The sequence below is a fragment of the Zootoca vivipara genome, chromosome 1, assembly GCF_963506605.1.
Source record: "Zootoca vivipara chromosome 1, rZooViv1.1, whole genome shotgun sequence".
Taxonomy (NCBI): Eukaryota; Metazoa; Chordata; class Lepidosauria; order Squamata; family Lacertidae; genus Zootoca; species Zootoca vivipara.
The window spans coordinates 48,717-69,562 of NC_083276.1; the positions used below are offsets into that span (position 1 = coordinate 48,717).

At 48.5% G+C, this 20,846-nt stretch overlaps 3 protein-coding genes across 5 annotated transcripts in view; all 3 read right to left on the reverse strand.

The window, feature by feature from the left end:
* Positions 1-9,202, reverse strand: part of LOC118075172 (cytochrome P450 2H2) — a 33,775-nt gene extending 24,573 nt beyond the window's left edge. Inside the window, exons 1-2 of the mRNA XM_035107367.2 lie at positions 9,150-9,202; positions 2,325-2,483 (exon numbers count right to left, since the gene is read on the reverse strand). Of these exons, the coding sequence (XP_034963258.2) occupies positions 2,325-2,454 (130 nt within the window). The 5' untranslated portion in view covers positions 2,455-2,483; positions 9,150-9,202. The remainder of the gene's footprint in view (positions 1-2,324; positions 2,484-9,149) is intronic.
* The window catches only part of LOC118097689 (zinc finger protein 883-like), a 290,445-nt gene that overhangs the window by 48,616 nt on the left and 220,983 nt on the right, over positions 1-20,846 (reverse strand). The window lies entirely within an intron of this gene.
* On the reverse strand, positions 9,211-20,789 carry CWF19L1 (CWF19 like cell cycle control factor 1). Of its 3 annotated transcripts, XM_035138672.2 has the most exons (14): positions 20,709-20,777; positions 20,446-20,530; positions 20,269-20,347; positions 19,403-19,504; positions 17,533-17,750; positions 16,574-16,692; positions 16,038-16,122; positions 15,768-15,908; positions 14,768-14,879; positions 12,221-12,300; positions 11,592-11,801; positions 10,915-11,034; positions 9,719-9,816; positions 9,211-9,355 (listed from the first exon to the last, which is right to left on the reverse strand). In XM_035138672.2, the coding sequence occupies exons 1-14, from the start codon at positions 20,732-20,734 to the stop codon at positions 9,211-9,213; spliced, it is 1,620 nt and encodes a 539-aa protein (XP_034994563.1). In that variant the 5' UTR covers positions 20,735-20,777. The 3 variants fall into 3 exon arrangements, with proteins under 3 accessions (XP_034994563.1, XP_034994269.1, XP_034994391.1); XM_035138378.2 differs by having other exon boundaries at positions 15,768-16,122; positions 20,709-20,789; XM_035138500.2 differs by having other exon boundaries at positions 15,768-16,122; positions 19,403-19,444.

Consider the following 20,846-nt stretch of genomic DNA (forward strand, 5'->3'; position numbering starts at 1 on the left):
ATTAGACATTAGGTAAGGGGCAATACACTGCCGCGCCTTCCCTTCCAAAAGCCCCACCACCAGGGCCACTCTGGCATCATCATCTCTGTATTCTTCTCCCTTAAGCCTTAAATAATACAAGCAGGAAGCCCGAAAGGAATCATACTCTGCACTGCTCCCACTAAAACGTGGGGGAAGGGGAACTAAATTCTTTGCCACTTGCCTTCCAGATAAATCAGAGAGCTGTCTTGCTTGTTCTGAGGTCACTCCTTCCAGCCGCGCTAATCTTGCCTTTAACTCTTGGTTCTCTGCCCAAAGCGCCTGAGTAGTATCTTCTACCTTCATCTCCATTGCTGTTGCTGGTGCTGTTGCTGATAAATCCCCAGCCGGTTCCTTCTCTTCCATTCTTGCTTAAAACTACGTGCTTCCTCTTCAGCAGCAAGTTAGATGAGTCATGCTGTAAGCAACAGCAATGGCTAGTACACAGTCTTTTTGTGAATAGTGAAATTTATTCCAAATAGAAAAAACAAAGGCAGACTGCCACATCATGCTCAAGGCCACTAGTTAATCAGATGATGACTCATCTAGCTCTCTAGCGTGATTCCGTCTCCTTTTAACCCTACGCTCAAACACCTCCCTCTGCTTCCGTCTGTATTGCAATTTCCTCTTATCCTGTAACCCTCCCCTCCTGCGTTCTTTTAACCTTAAAGACCCAGGAACAGGCTCGGACAAACTCTCTTCTGAGGTTTGATGAGCTTCTGGCATTTGCTCACCCCTCCCAGCCAGTTCCTCAGCCCTTATCAAAACATGCCTCCCTTCCAGTTCCGGGCTATCAGCCAAGTCCGACAGCTGAGCCTCATCACTTATCGGCTCTAACCTAACAATATATATAATAATTGTTCATAAAACATGTACATGAATGTACAGTACAGGCACATGTCTGAAGCAGCACAGGAAGACAGGCCTTTCTGACACCATTTTGACTCTCTCTCTGACCAGGTGTTCCTCTGCAAGGAAGAAGGGGAGTGGGGGGGAACCTTCTCATTGTCTCAGGAATTAAAGTGATAATCCCTGGCATCCTGATACCTGGGTGCCAGACAAAAGGGTGTGATTAACTTGGCTGGGAAACAGGGAAATGTAAATATCTCTCTCTTTTGTTGATTAGGTTTGGGGGGCAGGGGGCAGGGTCCAGGATGCTCAGATTACTGCCACCAGACCTCCCCTTTCATGATGTACCTATGATGAATCTAGGGAGAGCGGTCTTGGGCTACACCCCTTCTGTGACATATGGATGATGCTTCTGGGGGGTGGGCTGAAACCAATTTCAAATTTCTTTTTAAGGGCAAGACACCTCTGTTTGGGGTACCTTCCTTGTTCTCCTGCGTGAGAGGAAGGACCCTGTTGCAACAGCGAAATAAAAGTGCCTTGCTTCGTACGTCCTGGTTTGGTCTCTGTTATTTGGTGGGCAGGAGACGCTTAAATTCGTCTGTTTGCCTGGATCCTTGGGCTCTCCCTGGGTCAGGATCCATTTCTCTGGGTTCATAGGAACCAGCTTAAATTTTACTTCACATAGCATAGACATCCTGGCTAGGAGCTCACCTCCACTCAGAGGTGCTTATGGGAAGAGAGTTCTGTGGCCTTTGTGCAGCAACTGTATCCTGCCATCTTGCCCTTCTGGTTTCTCTGGCCTGGTATCAGTGCTGCAATCACGAGAGGAATCCAGAACTGCTCCCAGCTGCAACTGCAAGATTTGTCACTGTTAAGACGCTCAAGACAAGAGCTGCGGGGAGGAGAGTCCTGTTTCCCAGCAGGAGCCATTTCCCACAATGCTTAGGGAAGCAGCAGCTGCAGCCTCTGGAAGGTGGGCCAGGTGAGTCCTAGAAGCCCAACCCCACAGGTGGGGCGAAACCTTGACCAAGGGTGTGCCCTGCACGGAGCATTGCCCTGGAGCCTCTGAGAGAGAGGGAGAGCAGGACTTCTAGTGGATCAGGTCATGTTTAGAATGCTGTTCTCCTGCTTTATCAACCTGAGTAGCTTTCAAAGGCTCTATTACGCAAGATAAGCACAGGAGCTGCTGCTTTGGACAAACACAGAGAAGTCGCCTTGTGGCAAAGGGCTCCCGCTTACCCCAGGAGAGCATCTTGTGTGCTGAGTGCTTGGCTGGAGGGCACCTCAGAAGCCCCCAAAGGAGACAAACTGTGCTCTGGTGCCAGAAGTGCAGATAGATTTTTTAAAAATAGGAACGATCCACAGGTGTATGTGCCGCATAGGAGCCAACTCCTAAGGGTCGAGGTACCTTCACCCCCCCCCTAAAATATTTGAGGGCATTGCATGGCGGGGCTTACCTGTCCCCCTCAATATTTTATTCACGTTGGCCCTCCTGGTGTGCAGGACAGGGGAATGAGTACCTCTGCACATGTCCACAACAGACACCAGGTTTCCTAGGTTGGAGGAACACGTGCATATTTTCTCCATCTTATTTTTTAATGCAATTTGGAGCAAATCTGCTATATTGGAAAATGCAAAAAAGGGGGACAGGGAAGTTTAGTTTTCCCAACTGTCCTTAACCAGCTAATGAACATTCCTGCCATTTTTTGGCTCATCATTTGGTTTACATTTATTTTAGAGCATAGAGGCATCACATGCTTTTAGTGATGCCTTATAGTTTTATAAACTCTCAGTGTGCTTATTGCTTTTAAACATCACAGGCACTAAATAACAGAAGAACCAATGAGCCCATACATGGGATGCATCCAAGCAGGCGGGCACAGAAGGGGTGGACAGATAAAGAAAAAAGGAATGGTCTAATTGTAGAGCAAATCACTTGTTTACAGATTGAAACCTATCTGTTAGCCAAATCCAGTGGACAAGAAGTTGAAAGAATAAGGTACTGAGGTACAGGAAAATAATATTTAGCTTTAAAATTTGTGACCATATTTTGCGGTGTTTTTTTTTACCCACTCCTGAAGCAGAGTGCCCAAGGAGTGAGAAAAATGAATTAATAGCAAGGACTGTTGAGCAAAGTGCACATTGAAAAAGCAACAGAAGGTGGGGGTAGTGTTGGTAAGCTTTTGCTGCCTGGCAGAAGCCTGACAACTCTGTTGTCAAAGGGAGCTTGCCTGCTTAATTGAATTTAAAAAGGGGGGGGGGGTTCTGCAGTTAACCTGAACAAACCTAAGGACAGTCGAAATAAAAATAAATAAAAAGTCCAGTAGCACCTTAAAGGTAAAGGGGTAAAACGACCCCTGACCATTAGGTCCAGTCACAGACGACTCTGGGGTTGCGGCACTCATCTCGCTTTATAGGCCGAGGGAGCCAGCTTTTGCCTGAAGACAGTTTCCAGGTCATGTGGCCAGCATGACAAAGCCGCTTCTGGCGAACCAGAGCAGCGCACGGAAATGCTGTTTACCTTCCCACCAGAGCGGTACCTATTTACCTACTTGCATTTGACGTGCTTTCGAACTGTTAAGTGGGCAGGAGCTGGGACCAAACAACGGGAGCTCACCCCATCGCAGGGATTCGAACCGCCGACCTTCTGATCGGCAAGCCCTAGGCTCTCTGGTTTAGACCACAGCGCCACCCACGTCCCTTAGAGAACAACTAAGTTTGTTCTGGGTATAAGCTTTCGTGTGTATGCACACTTCTTCAGATACACTGAAACAGAAGTCACCAGACCCTTATATATAGTGGGAGGGTGGGGTGTTTTTCTCAGGAGGGTAGTAGGAGATGGGTGATTGACTCAATGGGTATGGTGGTAAACCTGTTGACAATTGCTAACGACTGCAATTAGTCCTACAGGAAAAAGCAATTAATAGTATGCAGATGGTTAGCACAGGCATAGGCAACCTCGGCCCTCCAGATGTTTTGGGACTAAAACTCCCATCATCCCGGACCACTGCTCCTGTTAGCTAGGGATGATGGGAGTTGTAGTCCCAAAACATCTGGCAGGCCGAGGTTACCTATGCCTGGATTGTTGTTGTTTAGTCGTGTCCAGATAGTTGTTTACTTCTTTGGCATCTGATGGGAGAGCGTTCCACAGGGCGGGCGCCACCATCGAGAAATAACAGCCCTGCAAAGTTCAGCTCATTTGGGCCATGGTGGCTTTGTCTCCCTCAGCTCCTATACAGACATACGTCTTGGGTGCCAACAACAGTGAAACAGCACAATGTTTTCCAGATGCCAGTGGATGCGAACTAGCGGAGAACATCACTTACATGGGTAACTTTATGCTTATTGTTTATTACATTTAATTAAAAGGAAGGGAAAAAATGTCTGAGAGTAGCTTATTAAAAAAATACAGAGAGATAAATCCAGGCACCCCCAAACTTCGGCCCTCCAGATGTTTTGGACTACAATCCCCATCATCCCTGACCACTGGTCCTGTTAGCTAGGGATCATGGGAGTTGTAGGCCAAAACATCTGGAGGGCCTCAGTTTGGGGATGCCTGGATAAATCAGTTAAAAGCCAGATTTAAAATGATATACCATGTTGTTGTTGTTTAGTTGTGTCCGACTCTTCGTGACCCCATGGACCAGAGCACGCCAGGCACTCCTGTCTTCCACTGCCTCCCGCAGTTTGGTCAGACTTATGTTGGTAGCTTTGAGAACACTGTCCCCTTCTCCTAGTGCCCTCCATCTTTCTCAGCATCAGGGTCTTTTCCAGGGACTCTTCTCGTCTCATGAGGTGGCCAAAGTATTAGAGCCTCAGCTTCAGGATCTGTCCTTCCAGTGAGCACTCAGAGCTGATTTCCTTCAGAATGGATAGGTTTGATCTTCTCGCAGTCCATGGGACTCTCAAGAGTCTCCTCCAGCACCATAATTCAAAAGCATCAATTCTTCGACGATCAGCCTTCTTGATGGTCCAGTTGTCACTTCCATACATTACTACTGGGAAAACCATAGCTTGAACTATACGGACGTTTGTCAGCAAGGTGATGTCTCTGTTTTTTTTAAGATGCTGTCTAGGTTTGTCATTGCTTTTCTCCCAAAAAGCAGGCGTCTTTAAATTTCGTTACAGGTAGGTAGCCGTGTTGGTCTGGGTCGAAGTAAAATAAAAAAATTCCTTCAGTAGCTTTAAATTTCGTGACTGCTATCACCCTCTGCAGTGATCATGGAACCCAACCCAAGAAAGTAAAATCTCTCACTGCCTCTATTTCTTTCCCTTCTATATGCCAGGAGGTGATGGGACCAGTGGCCATGATCTTTTTTTTTTTTATGTTGAACTTCAGATCATATTTTGCGCTCTCATCCTTCACTCTCATTAAGAAGTTCTTTAATTCCGCCTCACTTTCTGCCATCAAGGTTGTGTCATCAGCATATCTGAGGTTGTTGATATTTCTTCCGGCACTCTAATGCCTTGATTAGCATATGTAATGAGACAGAAACCCCCCCCCCATCCCACTATATATAAGGGTCTGGTGACTTCTGTTTCATTTTTTTTTTAATTATATTTTTTATTAAACATTTTATCAACACACATACAGAACACAAATACAAAAAGTGAACATCAAAATACAGAAATACAAAAATACAAAAATACAACAAAAAAAAATACAACAACAAAAAAAATATATATCATCTCTAATCCATTTTAATATTCATTGTCCTCTGGCTTCCCCAATTCCCTACTATCTGATTTTCTTTTTTATAAACTTCTGTAGCAGTTTCTAAATCATCCTTCTTACCCATCATATAGTCTCTTTAACACTTCAAAAATTTCATCTTTATATCATCTATCATATTTTCTCCCTTTCAATCTTCTATTATTTCCCTATTGCCTTAACTTCTTTATTTTCCTGGATGTTCAAAATCTAGTTTTCAAATTCATACCCTATGTATATTTTAAATTTCTTCCAATCTTTTAAAACTTTGTCATTTGTTTGGTCCCGGAGTCTTCCTGTCAATTCTGCCAATTCCATATAATCCATCATTTTCATTTGCCATTCCTGCCTCGAAGGCAGTTCCTCTTTTTTCCAATATTGTGCTATTAAGATCCTAGCGGCTGTGGTGGCATACATAAACAAATTAACATCGTCCTTGGGGATTTCTTCCCCAATTATTCCAAGCAAAAAGGCTTCCGGTTTTTTCAAAAATGTGTTTTTAAACATCTTTTTCAACTCATTATAAATCATTTCCCAGAAGCCTTTTATCTTAGGGCATGTCCACCACATATGGTAGAATGAGCCAACATCCTGCTTACATTTCCAACATTTATTGTCGCTTTTGTGATACATTTTAGCCAGCTTGACCGGCGTCAAATACCATCTATACATCATTTTCATCAAATTTTCCTTCAACACAGTACAAGCCGTAAATTTCATACCCTTCTTCCACAATTTTTCCCACTCCGACATCATCACATTATGACCCAAGTCCTTGGCCCATTCAATCATCACTGATTTTGTTTGCTCATCTTTCAAATGCCATTTTAGCAACAAATTATACATTCTAGACAAATTCTTGTAGTCTGTCTCTAATAACTCCGTTTCTAATTTCGACTTTTCTGTCTGGAATCCTATTTTTTTATCTAGCTTGAATGCTTCATTTATCTGCACATACTGAAACCAGTCACTCAACCTATCTTTCAGTTGTTCATATGGCCTTAACTTAAAGTGGTTTCCCACCTCCATCAGGATATCTTTGTATTTCAACCTATTCTCATCCATATTTGTCCTTTTAGGTTTCTTTGCCTCAAGTGGTGAGATCCACCTAGGAGTTTTTCTTTCCAATAGATCTTTGTATCTAATCCAAACATTAAACAATGATTTCCTAATTATATGGCTTTTAAAACCTTTGTGTAATTTTACTTTATCATACCATAAATATGCATGCCAACCAAACGCATTATCATGGCCCTCTAAATCCAACAAGTCATCATTGTCTAACAAAAACCATTCCTTCAACCAACAAAAAGCTGCGGCTTCAAAATAAATCTTTAAGTCTGGCAAGGAGAATCCTCCTCTTTCTTTTACATCAGTCAAAAGTTTGTATTTAATCCTGGGTTTCTTCCCCTGCCAGACAAATTTAGACAGTGTCTTCTGCCACTCTTGAAAACATTTCATTTTGTCAACTATCGGTAGGGCCTGAAATAAAAACAACATTCTCGGCAATACATTCATTTTAACAGTTGCAATTCTTCCCATTAAGGACAATTTCAACCTTGACCATACTTCCAAATCTCTTTGGATTTCTTTCCAAAGTTTCTCATAATTGTCTTTATACAAGTTCAAATTTTTTGACGTCATATTAACTCCTAGGTATAAAAAAGTGTAAAAAAAGTGTAAAAAATGGTGACTTCTGTTTCAGAGTATCTGAAGAAGTGTGCATGCACATGAAAGCTTATACCCAGAACAAACTTAGTTGGTCTCTAAGGTGCTACTGGACAATTTATTGTTTTATTTTTCGACTGTGTCAGACCAACACGGCAACCTACCTGAATCTAAAACCTAAGGGCTTTCACTCAAACTTGTCTCTCTGAAATGCAAATTTGGCTTGTCTTCAGAACCTTCTCCCTCCTTCCCTTAGCTCCACCTCCCAACAAAGGAAGGATGAAACTGCATGAATTGACTAGTATTGCAGAGCATGGCATCCACTAGCCTAGCTAATTAGCGGCTAGGAAGAGCTCAGAAGAACATACATAATAAACTGCTAGTCACTTTTCGTTGTCATTATATTTTTTAAGCTGTATTTTCAGAAATGCTCTGGGAAAGACTTAGCTCTCATTTACCACTGAGAAGTTTTTCTGCAGGGACGCTCAACAGAGTCTTTGCCCTACAAGTAAGTTGCCCTCCTGAATCGTGAATATAAACCAGGGGTCAGCAAACTTTTTCAGCAGGGGACCAGTCTACTGTCCCTCAGACCTTGTGGGGGCCGGACTATATTTTGAAAAAAAAATGAACGAATTCCTATGCCCCACAAATAACCCAGAGATGCATTTTAAATAAAAGGACACATTCTACTCATGTTCCTAGACTGTCCGGGGTCCGGATTGAGAAGGCGATTTGGCCACATCCGGCCCCCGGGCCTTAGTTTGGGGACCCCTGATATAAACTGTGAATGGGGTGTTCGGAGAGCAGCACAACACCCCAAAGCAGCATTTTGCTTGTATGGCAGTTTCTCAACAGTTTAAAAGGGTTGTACCCTCCACCTTCAGGGGGGCTGTGGAGGGCAAAGGTTAGCAGACCTCCCTTGAAGAATTTTCTCAAAAGAGACCATCTTCTCCCAAGTTCCACTGGTGAGAGCCTGGTGCTGATAATGTCAAAGTTGCAGGTTCAAACCCTGTTTGGGACAGCTGCCTATTCTTGCACTGCAGGGGGCTGAACTAGATGATTCCCAAGGTCCCTTCCAACTCTACAATTCTAGGATTTGATAAGAGCCAAAATGCTCCTCTCATTCCAGCTGGTATCTCTATGGGTGGGAAGGTCAATGGGCCCAGAGGAAGCCACAAGGCAACACCCCGATTCTGTGCTGTCACATTACGGCTGGTATGAAATGAAGGTCCTTTGGAGCAGCCATTAGCCACCCCTTCCCCTCCACATCCCTCCCTCTCTGACAGCTATAGCCCCAACCGACTAGCCAGGAGCAGATGGGCTCAGCCCATTTATTTAAGAACACCCTTTTATTTGAGGATTATCTTATGACAAAACACTTTTTTTACAGTACAACAATCCAAAATATGTCCAAATTATATACATCCCCCCAGAGCAATCCCTAGGAACCCGCCTTCAGCAGGCAGTTAAGATTTCCCAGCAGAAACAAGGAGCAGCATCTTCTGAGCTGAAGCGAAGCCATGAAGAGGGGAAGGGGAGTCTGTCCTGCCTCTAATGCCTGTCCTGCCTGGGTGCCCTGGAGGACCCCATAGCAGAGAGAGACCCCTCTCTCCCTGAACCTCATAGGAGATGCTCCGTGTGGGGTGAGTCTGCCTCCCTTTCAGAGGGAACAGCTGCCTTCATTTCCTCCACAGCACAATCTGGAGTTGTGTGCAGGACCCCCACTTAGACCCAGCAGCCACCTCTGCTCTGGAAGCCACAGACAGGCCAATGGTAGCTGATCCGGGGTGGGGTGGGGGGTAAGGTGGATGTGGCTGGCCACATGGCCACACTCCCTCCACGTGGGAAGTCTCTGTGGCTGTGGAAGAAGAGCCCTTCTAGGGAGGGAAAGGAGGCTCCTCACCAGAAGAGAGGGCAGGATCCAGCCAGTCTGTGCTGCCGCCTGCTCACTCCCGCCCTGGCCCTTAATCTTCCTGGACGAGGTCAAAGGGCTCAAAGGCCTGGCGGAAGTCTTGGGCTGCCGTGGCTTCTTCCTCTTGCCCCGCCTGGCAGCTCCTCCAGTCTGCCCGCCCAGGCATGCCCAGGATGGCTTCGCTGGCCAGGACCTCCCTGAGGGGAGAGAGAGGACACCCAGGAAAGCGTCAGCCCGGCCTGCTCTCTCCAAGCGCCCCCAACCCCACCAGGTCCACAGAGCAGTTGGCTTCCCGCCCCCTCCCCAAACCATTCCTGATTGGGGCATCTTCTGCTGGGGGAGGTTGAAGGGGCAGAGATACTGGAGGTTTCCAAGCAGAGGCTGGATGGTTTCAGTTGAGATTCCCGCATTGCAGGGGGCTGGGCTGGGTGACAGCTGGGATCTCTTCCGACTCTACAATTCTAGGATTCTCTGACCAAGAGAATCCTAGTGCTCAGCAACCACCCAGCATGTTCAGAGCCCCTGCTATTGGGGGGGGGGGGTGACGACAATTGACAAACCTTCCAAACTGGAGGGGAAAGCTCTTCCTAATACGGTGGAAGAGCTTCTCCCCGTTATCGAGCTCCACATAGAAATAAGGCGTCCCTGGCTGGACTATCTGAAAGACAAAACCCAAAGCCTCAGAACATCTCTGGGGCAGCATTTCCTATATGAAAGACAAAACCCAAAGCCTGCTGGGACCCCAAGGCTCAGAGTGGACAGAACACCAGAGCAGCCTCCTTCTTGCCTTGCCAACCCCAGGCTGAGCTGGAGATGCTTGTCCCAGCCTTGGAAGAGGTTTCAATAAGTTATTTGCTAAGTTTATCCTGTCCGTTGGCCCAAAGGCAGCAAACACGCCAGGGGTAAGGTAGGACCCTGCCCACTTGCAGCCAACTTGCAGCTCCGGTTTTCGAACCTTTTGGAAGTCGAACGGTCTTCCGGAATGGATTACATTCGAAAACTGAGGTACCACTGTATTATTATTATTCATTGCTGCAGCAGGACCCAGGAAATCTGGAGACCCTTAAAGCAGCCACGGAGTGATAGAGAGGCCAATACTCCCTCACCCCCCCTGAAAGTGGCCCTGTGGTCTGGCCCAAGACACAGATGGTCTGGGCAGATGCCTCAACGGCCACTGAAGAGGAGTCTTCACACAGCCTAGAAGGGGCAGCCAAGAGGACTCCCATTCAGGAATCTGTCAGCAGCAGCTGCTGCAGGGCCTGCCTGACTCTCAGGCCTTCCTCTGATTATCATAGAATCATAGAGTTGGAAGAGACCACAAGGGCCATCCAGTCCAACTCCCTGCCAAGCAAGATTACACCTGCCTCCCCCCCCCAAAGGGCCCTGCTATAGGCCTACTTCCTTCTGAGTGTCCCCCTCGGCTGATGGGGAGAGAGGCAGAAACGGCTCCAGGTTAGGTGAGCCACTTTGCAGTCAGTGACTATGGAGCAGGTGGCAAAGGAAGGACTGGGGACTGAGGTCCCCTGGATTAGCTGTGATTCCTGGACCAGATGACCCTGGAAGTCCCTTCCAACCCTGCATTTCTGATTCCTGGCCATCCAGATGAATTTTGCATGAGAAGGTGGCTCCACACAGCCACCAGCCATCTCTGAGCATGGCCCACCCACAGGGGTTGCTCCAAGGAGGGGGAGATCCAGCCTTGCTACAGAGGAAATGGACCTTGTGGCCCCAGGAGACCCTGGTGTGCTCCTTCTACCTGCTTGAGAGCCGAGTGCTCTGGGATCTCCAGCAACTCGATTCGCTGCTCCTCCGCCTGGACGATGAAGGCCTCCTTGATGTCTTCCGTAGTGCAGCAGTTCAGGGGAACAGGAACCACCTGGGGGATGAGAATCACAGCACAGAGGAGTTTGCATGGTGCATCGCAGCTTAAGAGCAGAACTACAAAGCAAGCTGAGAGTACCATCACAGGGGCCCACGGGGCGTCCCTCAGTACAGCTTGTCATCATGGTGAAAGGCAGAGAGCCTCTCCTGCAGGCTTAAACTTATGAAATTAGAGAAAAGAAGGAAAGGAAAGCTTTCCTGTAGCTGTAGGAGGTGAGCAGGAGCAGCCAGGGACTCTGCACCCTCCAGAAGCCCTCCACTCTCTGGCCTCCTCCACACTCTCTGTGACAGCCAGACGCCGCTCAGACACTGTCTCTGGCCGGCTACGCAGAACTGCCACAACAGCCACCCAGACTCTGAGAGCCCAGCAGCAACTACCACCTGCTCCCCAGAAGGAAGGGAAGGAGGAGCACCCCACTGTTCTTACGCCCACAGCCATCCCTCGGCTGTTCCCGAGCGACTAACCCTTGGCAGGCTTGGCAGGGGGTTGGACGGGATGGCTCTTGTGGTCTCTTCCAACTCTATGATTCTAGGAACCCAGAGCCCTCTCACCTGGAGCTGGAGGTGCTGACTGCGGTAGTTCCTCTCAAAGGCCACAAATCTCTTCCCTCTGGCCCCGAAGAACCTTTTCAGGGCAGACTTGTACTGCTCTACTTCTTCCACCACCTCTGACGCCAGGTCTACCATCGACTGACAGTGCCCAATAGGCAAGATGAGGACATGGTCTGGAGTCAAGCCCCCTTTGGCCAGGGCCAGGTAGCACTGCAGCAGAACCAGGTGCAGAGGAAGGAACACAAAGGGTGAGCGCCCCACCCCCTAACTCCGGCAGCAACACCAGCCGGGCCAAAGCTGAAGCAGCCCAGGTGGCGGGGTGGGGTGGGGGCTCTCCCTGGGGTCATACTGAGGTTTCCCCGGATCAACTGCTGCTTCCTTGCACACTGAGAGATACCAAAGAGCAGCTCAAGAGCATCCAGGGTCGGGACAGAAAACCACGGGAAGCCCTTTAAGGGGGAACCAAGCCTCCCTGCCAGACTTTCCAGCAGCGTCCCCTCCAGGAGGCCAGGTCATGGCCAGCCTCGCTGCATCTCAGTCATGCTCCTGTCCTCAGCTGTGAGCCCATCTCAGACCCACACAATGCCCAGCAAGCTCCAAAAGGGACCAAGGCAGAAAGAGGAACTCACGTGAGTGCCGATGCTCACCACCAAATGCTTCTCAACTTCTGGGCTAGCAAGGCAAAACCAGCAGGCGGCCGTTGGCAGGGCTTAAACAGGCAGGTGGAAGGGGGAGAGACACAAACACTCACACATCACAGGATGGCCAGCAGGAGGCACAGCAAGAGCACGGTTTTCTCCAGGCAACTTGGTGGGCCAGGCCTCCAGAAAGACCTTCCTGCAGGCCAAGGCTGTGCTGGACTCATGTGGGGAAGCGGACATTCCCTCGCTTCTTGCACCTGGGCCCCCAAGGCATGGCCACTGCTTCTCCCCAAGCACAATGGGGATCTCAGGGGTGACCCCACAAGCAGAGAACAGGCATGTGCTACAAGGGGGCTCAAGATGACTTGAGCAAGGGAGCCCACCCCCCTTGAGGATCAAAAGCCCATCCAAGGTGGGAGGACTCTTTCACCAACCAGCCACAGACAACTCCTTTCTCTCAGCATAGGATAGTGGCCCAACGGGGACCCTCTGGGCAGACGGAACTTGGCAACCTCAAGGCTGGGCTACTGCAATGTGCTTCATGGGGGGCTGCCCTTGGAAGCGGCTTGGAAGGCTGAATTTGTGCAGCTGCTTGACAGTTGACAGGTTGGAGGCAAGCAGATCCTATAACGTGAATCCTCTTGCAGCTCTGCTGGCTGATTGGGCACTTCCAAGCCTCATTCAAAGGGCTGGTTTTGACCTAGGAAGCTCTTTGCGAATTAGGGATTAGCCCTAATGTTTTATCACATATTCTTATTATTGTTGTTGTTATTATTATGTATTGAATTGCAAGCACAGGACAGGAGCAGAGCAGCCAGGAACTAGTTAATGGGAAATAAAAAAAATTCCTTCAGTAGCACCTTAAAGACCAACTAAGTTTTTATTTTGGTATGAGCCTTCAACGCATCATCAGAGATCTACAGCCTCTCCTGGACAATGACAGCTCCCTTTCTCAAGCTCTGGGAGGAAGACCTTTCATTGCCTACAGACAGCCACCCAATCTTAAACAACTCCTCACCCACAATAATACAACCACCAGACTTAACATGGACACTGGTACCAGAGCCTGCAATAAACCCAGATGCCAACTTTGCTGCCACATACACCCGGACAACACCATTACTGGCCCCAACAACATCCAACATACCATCTCAGGACTATTTAATTGCTCATCCTCTAACATTGTGTATGCCATCAAATGCCAACAGTGCCCTTCAGCTCTCTATATTGGACAAACAGGCCAAACCCTACGCCAAAGGATAAATGGACATAAATCTGACATCAGGAACCAGAAGACAGAAAAACCAGTAGGAGAACACTTCAATCTCCCAGGACATTCTATACAAGATCTCAAAGTAGCTGTCTTACTACAAAAGAATTTCAGAAATAGACTGGAAAGAGAAGTTGCTGAATTGCAACTTATCACCAAGCTCAAAACCATGGAGGGACCTGGTTTGAACAGAGATATCGGATTCTTATCTCATTATACATGATAAGCGATCTTCAGCCATCTCAACCCTTGCTTTTTCATGCAAAACCATTTGCAGTCGTTTGCGGTCATCAACAGCTATCAGTCAGTCAATCACCCATTTCCACCACCCTTCTGAGTGATCCCCCCTCCCCATCCCCACCCCTCCCCACCCCTTCTCTACATAAGTGCCTGGAAACTTCCATTTCACTGTATCTGAAGAAGTGTGCATGCACACGAAAGCTCATACCAAAATAAAAACTTAGTTGGTCTTTAAGGTGCTACTGAAGGAATTTTTTTTATTTTACTTCGATCCAGACCAACACGGCTACCTACCTGTAACTAGTTAATGGGAGGTAGTGATAGCTTTTAATTAGCTTCACCTGGGTTGGCTAGGCTAGGCCAAGTGCCTATATATAGCAGCAGGGCTGGGCTTTGTGTGTGTCTTTTACTTACTTGCTGCCATGAATAAAGATGCTATCGTACCACTACTGGCTGGACTCACTAGTTAACAAGTATTATTATTATTATTATCCTGTTCGTAGCCGCCCAGAGTGGCTGGACAATCCCAGCAGATGGGCAGGGTATAAATAAGAAATTATTATTATTATTATTATTATTATTATTATTATTATTATTATTAGGACCCTGTTATCTTCTGGAGCCCCTCTCCCACAAAGGAGACCTGGTAGACCCCCTGAGGGAGACTGGGAGGGTGGTGCAAGAGAAGGGCCTTTCTTGCTGTGGCTCTACATCTGCAGAGTCCTTTCCCCAGCAAGGTTGCTTGCTGCTGCCTCCACTGCGTGTGTGTGCTCTTTAATGTTGTAGCGCAATTACCTTTATGTTTTGTACTGTGTTGCAACAAGTGAGTAGCAAGTCTAGAGCCTCCCCCTTAAGTGGCTATGTTCTTTGCCTGCCGCCCAGTCAGGGTCTCCATGAAGAAGTGCGGAAGCAACCCCACAAAAGGCAAATCCAATTCCTGGCCTGAAGGGGGAAGTTCACCCTCTGCCCCCCATCTGGCTGAGGGGCTGCCAGTCCATGGAGAGAGGCTTGGGCCTGGTACTCACGGGGCTTGTTGGGGGCACGCTTGGGCTGCTGCCCCTCCCCACCTTCTGGGCGGCGCTTCCTTCCTTTTGGCTTGCTGCTTAAGTCAAAGAAGAACTGGGGAGCCAGCTCCTCCTGCAGAGGAAAGGAGAAGGGCTGCTATCAAGCCACCATCTGGAGAGCAGACTGGAGCAGGGCTGCTTCCATGTGTCTTGAGGCCTGGCAATCCTTCCTCTGGAACCGAGGAGCAAAACTCTTTTCTGAAAGAGCTGCAAAGTGGGACTGGGGAGCCCCAAAATATTGAGCAGCAGGATGAACAGACAGGGCACAGCAGGGCCATACAAGCAGCCTGCTGGGAGTTTCTTTCAGAGGAAACTTGGGAGATGATCCAAATTCAACTCTTGTGCAGTGCAGAGGGAGGATCAGTGGAACTCACGTGTTGTGCCAGGATGAAGGTTGTGTCTGAGAAAGGATCTCAGCTCCCTAGGTGGCACAATCCCCCGCCCCCCCTAGCTGTTTTTTGGGGGATGCTGAGGGGGGGAGGGGCAGTCCTGATGTGCATGAAGTGAATTCTGGCAAGGATCTTCTGGATGCAGAAAAGGGAATGGCCCCTTCCACTGACCATTCCCTGGCTGCTGAAGCCACCAGCTCCCCAACCTCCCTCCCCATGTGCCTATCACCCGGCCGGCCAGAAACAGCCAACCCTCCCGATCCCAAATGCTGGGCATCGCAAGTGGCTGGCGTGCCACTTGTGGGCTCCCCGTAGTGGACACTTGGCTGGCCATCAAGAGAGGAACAGGATGTGGGACTGAATGGGCCCCCTTTGGTCCATTCAGGGCCCTCCTGCCACTGGGCTCTCCTTACATGTTCTTAAACGTGCCAGATTTATATCCCACCTTCCTCTTGGGGCAGGAAACACACTAGTGATAAGTCAATTAAAGTGTGTGAAGACAATCCCAATGCAGAGGCAAAGGGGGGGGGGCTCTGCTGGAAATGCATATGTGCAGCCCCTGCCCCCAGTACCTTTTCGTTTGGCAGCAGGTGGGCACAGCTCTTGCCGCCCCCAGGCCTTCGATAGGGGTTCTCCGTCACATCTTGTGGCTGCTTGACCAGCTCTATAGGCTCCATGGAGCTCATTGGGAGGATGCTGAAGGCGTAGAGATACTGGAGGAAGCAAACAGCAAAGAAAGTGAGGAGAAACACAAACAACTGACTTGTTTCCATCAATGAAATGGTGATTACTTTGATGATTCTCATCAGAGGAGACAGGAAGGTCCCTGGAACTCTCTGTACCTTCCTCTTGTTGGAATTGCCCACCCCAGCCAAGGCAATGAACCTGCTGACATGCTGGGCTGCCTCCTGGAGAACTGCGTGGTTCCTGCAGAAGAGAAGAGCGAGGCCATTTCCAGCAGGAACAGAGTTCAGCTTCTTCCAGAGAAGCTCAGCAAGTCACACACTGAAAGCCTCAAGGAAAGGAGATTTCAAAACTCTCACGCTGAAAGGTGTCCTGCTTCACAGCGCCACTTTCCAGTTATGGGAGGGGCACGAGATGGGCTACAGGTGGAACCATCAATGCAGAACAAATTTGGAATTCTATAAAATCCTGAAATATCAGGGTAGCAAGCAGATTCCTGATCTGCCTCTCCAAGAGGACTCAATGCAAAGAGATTGCTTGGAGAATTTCAAGAGGCCACTTATGCACAGCAATATTTATTATATAAATAATACAGGTAATAATAAACAATATTCCCCCCTGGCCTAATGCATGGGATTGCATCAACACAGACACACCAGCCAGTCAGCAAACTGCTATCCCAGGCTCTGCATACCTGTAGGGAAGTCTTTCGTAATAGACCTTTTGCAGGGCAGCAAAATGGTACCTTGGCTTCAGACTCGCAGCTAGTAAAGACACCAGGCCAGAGCCACATTTCTTAGTGTCTATGTCACCCTATTTAAAACACAAACACACACATTTTGTTTCACATTACTGTGGGTTTGTTAGCAGTCTGAAGAAAGAAAGTCCCCCTCTGCCCATGTTTGGGAACTGCAGAAGGAAAGGATTGTCTTGAGGAAAGTAAACCTGCTTCCTAGAAAGCCTCTCCCTCCAGACAGCCCCCTCCACATCTGGGCCCAGGCTGCTGAAAGGCCGTCTGGCTTCCATAGTAAACGGCTCACCTGTGGAGGTCTCTGAAGGGGGCCTCGCACTGCACCCCCCTTTGTCTGATCTCAAGCTGGTGTCTGGTGGCTTCCCCATGGCAGGCTCCAGGCCTGAGAAGGGTCTCCCGCCAGAAGCACATCTGGCCTTTCGGCTCTCAATTAAATGGAGACTTTCTTCTTCTCTCAGACTTTTGAAACAATGACAGCATTTGGTTTCCACTCCCCATTTTAAACTTTTTGGAGATGATAACTGTTTACCACAGTTTTGGATATACAGTACTGTTATGCATTTTTGTCCATTTTAGAAAGGGTTGGGCTATTTCCTGTTACTTTATTGTCACTGCAAAATTTATTTATTATGCCTACATCCCACTCTTATAGTCAACATTTATTTTCTTCCAACGTTGAGCCACATTTATCTACTGCCATCCTCTGGGTTCAGTATTGCATCGCCACATATTTTTGTGGTATTCCTTACTGTTCCTGCTTTTCAAAAGTGGTGTATAATTTCAAGCACAGATTTACAATCACCATCACCACCACCACAATAAGACGTTCTGGTTGCAACCAGAATGTGGATTTCTATGGAAGAGAACACACAAGCCCCTTCCACCCCAAACTGGATACTTACAGGGCTATTTCCAAAGATTTCTACTCCCTTTGGCCAAGACGATGTCAGCAAGATGTCTACGCCTTTGAACTTAGAGGTGGACAGCAGGGAGGTTTTAAGATCAGTCACATCCTTGGTGCTGAAGCAGTGGGCTGGAGTTGGTTCCCCCCCTGTGGACTCTGTTCCACTGAGGTAGGCAATCTGCAGCCCAGAGGCTCCGCTGAAGACCCCTTTACGTCCTACATGCACAGCACAGAACACAACAGTCAGGATGAAACCCTTTGACACACCAGCAACGTGCCTGAAGACTGAACACAATTAATTCTACAGGGAGAGCCAGAGAGCTCCTAGTTGGGTGTATATGCTAGAATTCTGATTTGTTCAAGAGACAGGGAAGGAGCCTCTCTGCCTTGTGCTGGAAAGAACTTTCCCCTGGCCAGTAAAAATCCCCCATCTTTTCCCAGCCTCTGGTAGAGCCTGGCAGATGCCTGTGTAGTTATGCCCCATTCAATTCATGGGTCAGGTAGCTTGGCATGGAGTGGGGTGGGGGCTGAGAGAACAGGGGAAGAAACCTTGGGGAGCCCCACACCATCACCTTTGTGGAGGCATTGAGAGAGGTCAGAGGGACACCACCCCTCTCCTCCAAACAAGAAGGCTGAAGATCAAAAATCTTTGTTCTCCACCAAAGAAGGGCCAGGTGGCAGCCCTGCTCCCAAGCCCAGACCCCAGCAAGGAAGGACCCAAGTGAGAATTCTCGTTTGGCACAGTAACTTCCCATTTGGAAAAAGAAACAATTTATGGTGGGGAGCGGATAAAATCCACACCCTTCTGGTTTGAAGGAAATACAAAATATGGTTCCCTCAGAGCCCTAAATCAGGACCCAAACCATGTCTGAGTCCCAAGAGCAGTCAGCTCCTCCTCCCCTCAGCAGCTTTTAGGTGCAAGCCTGAAACCTTTCTATTTGCCTGGGCTTTGGTGGTTCTTCACCTCTATTGTGGCGCTCATCTTTTAGTGGGCATAGGGAGGGATCGTCCTTTTTATTGGATTGTTGGGATGAGCAGTTTTAGGATTCTATATGGTTTTTACTTTAGAGATTTTACTTTCTTGGGTTCCATGGTCACTGCAGATGGTGACAGCAGTCACGAAATTAAAAGACGCCTGCTTCTTGGGAGAAAAGCAATGACAAACCTAGACAGCATCTCAAAAAGCAGAGACATCACCTTGCCAACAAAGGTCCGTATAGTTAAAGCTATGGTTTTCCCAGTAGTGATGTATGGAAGTGACAGCTGGCCCATCAAGACGGCTGATCGCCGAAGAATTGATGCTTTTGAATTATGGTGCTGGAGGAGACTCTTGAGAGTCCCGTGGACTGCAAGAAGATCAAACCTATCCATTCTGAAGGAAATCAGCTCTGAGTGCTCACTGGAAGGACAGATCTTAAAGCTGAGGCTCCAATACTTTGGCCACCTCATGAGAAGAGAAGACTCCCTGGAAAAGACCCTGATGCTGGGAAAGATGGAGGGCACAAGAAGAAGGGGATGACAGAGGACGAGATGGTTGGACAATGTTCTTGAAGCTACCAACATGAGTCTGACCAAACTGTGGGAGGCAGTGCAAGACAGGAGTGCCTGGCATGCTCTAGTCCATGGGGTCACGAAGAGTCGGACACAACTAAACAACAACAACATGGTACATAATTTTAAATCTGGCTTTTGACTGATTTATCTCTCTGTATTTTTTTAATAAGCTACTCTCAGACATTTCCCCCCTTCCTTTTAAATAAATGTAATAAACCCCATGGCGTGCTATGGTCCATGGGGTCACGAAGAGTCAGACACGACTAAACGACTAAACAACAAACAACAACAATAAACAATAAGCATAAAGTTACCCAGGTAAGTGATGTTCTCCGCTAGTTCGCATCCACTGGCATCTGGAAAACATTGTGCTGTTTCACTGTTGTTGGCACCCAAGACGTATGTCTGTATAGGAGCTGAGGGAGACAAAGTCACCATGGCCCAAATGAGCTGAACTTTGCAGGGCTGTTATTTCTCGATGGTGGCGCCCGCCCTGTGGAACGCTCTCCCATCAGATGCCAAAGAAGTAAACAACTATCTGGCGTTTTGAAGACATCTGAAGGCAGCCCTGTTTAGGGAAGTTTTTAATCTTTTGCATTTTTAATCTTTTGTGGGAAGCCACCCAGAGTGGCTGGGGAAACTCAGCCAGATGGACGGGGTAACGGGGTATAAATGATAAATTATTATTATTATTATTATTATTATTTCTTTCTCCACAGACAATTCATTTCAGAGAAAGTGCTGGCTTTTGAAGAAGATATGACTGGGCACTGTGGTGTAGGCTAGAAGAAGCTTTCACAAGAGAGTGAGCTTCCTACATGGAAAGGGGTCCTTCACTTGGAGAATGCCCATTGTTCTGGGTGCATTTTGTGACAGGGAATTTCATTAGCATGAGCAGTTTCTGAGCTCTAGGTGCAGGAGTGTGCATAAGATTTCAGCTACAGAGTTGAAGGAAGACCCTTTTCTGTCTCCCCACTTCCAGCCACTCTCTGAAGACTGGAGAAGGGACCCTCATAAGAATATTAGGGGGGCGGGCAGGGGAAACATGGCTTTGTTTTCTGCAGTCTACAGATGAGGACTAGACCATGTGACAAATGAACATAAGATTTTAGCTGCAGTTCATTCATTTCCAGCTTTGTATCAGCTCCCAGTTCTCCTCTCTCCTGCGACCTCGCCCTACCTTTCTTGGCTCCTGTCTGGTATTGCTCCCATTCTGGGTCTTGGGCCGAGCCAAAGAAGTTCCCCACGCACAAGAGGAGCTGCAAGAGAAGGCCAAGGGGAGACGTTCAGGAAGGAGGCCCGAAGGGGAGACTCGGCGCCCCGCCGCTGAGGAGTAGAGGGGAAGAGGCGCCCTTACGTCGAAGGGGCCGCTCTTGCTCTGCACCGCCTGGACGCGGCTGTACAGGGAGCCCAGGCGACCCTCCACGTCCCCGCAGACCAGCCTGGAGGGGAGAGAGAGAGAAGGGGGCGTCAGGTGGGGTCGGGAAGGAAGGCTGGCCTCCTGCCCATGGCACTTCAGCCGCCGCGCGGGCGGAGGAGGCCTTGGTCGGGAGCCCCCCGAGGAGGAGGAGGAGGGGAGGGGAGGGGAGGGGAGACTCGCTCGGCCTGTCTCGGGCTCACACTCTCAGGGCTCCTCCGGGCGCCATCGCTCTCCCTCGCGCTTCCTCTTTCCGGCAGAAGGGGCGACGCGAGAACACTTCCGGTTCAGGCGGGCGGTGCGTTGCCTAAAGTCCTCCGGCACCCCCCCCCCCGGGAAAC

What these genes read in the sequence shown, in the direction of transcription:
- CWF19L1 (XM_035138378.2), bottom strand. Translation starts at nt 20,734, where the DNA reads ATGGCGCCCGGAGGAGCCCTGAGAGT. An exon ending in GCAAGAGCGGCCCCTTCGAC is followed by an intron (nt 20,348 to 20,445) that starts GTAAGGGCGCCT and finishes CTTCTCTTGCAG; the next exon opens with CTCCTCTTGTGCGTGGGGAA. An exon ending in GTCAGCACCTCCAGCTCCAG is followed by an intron (nt 11,035 to 11,591) that starts GTGAGAGGGCTC and finishes CTCATCCCCCAG; the next exon opens with GTGGTTCCTGTTCCCCTGAA.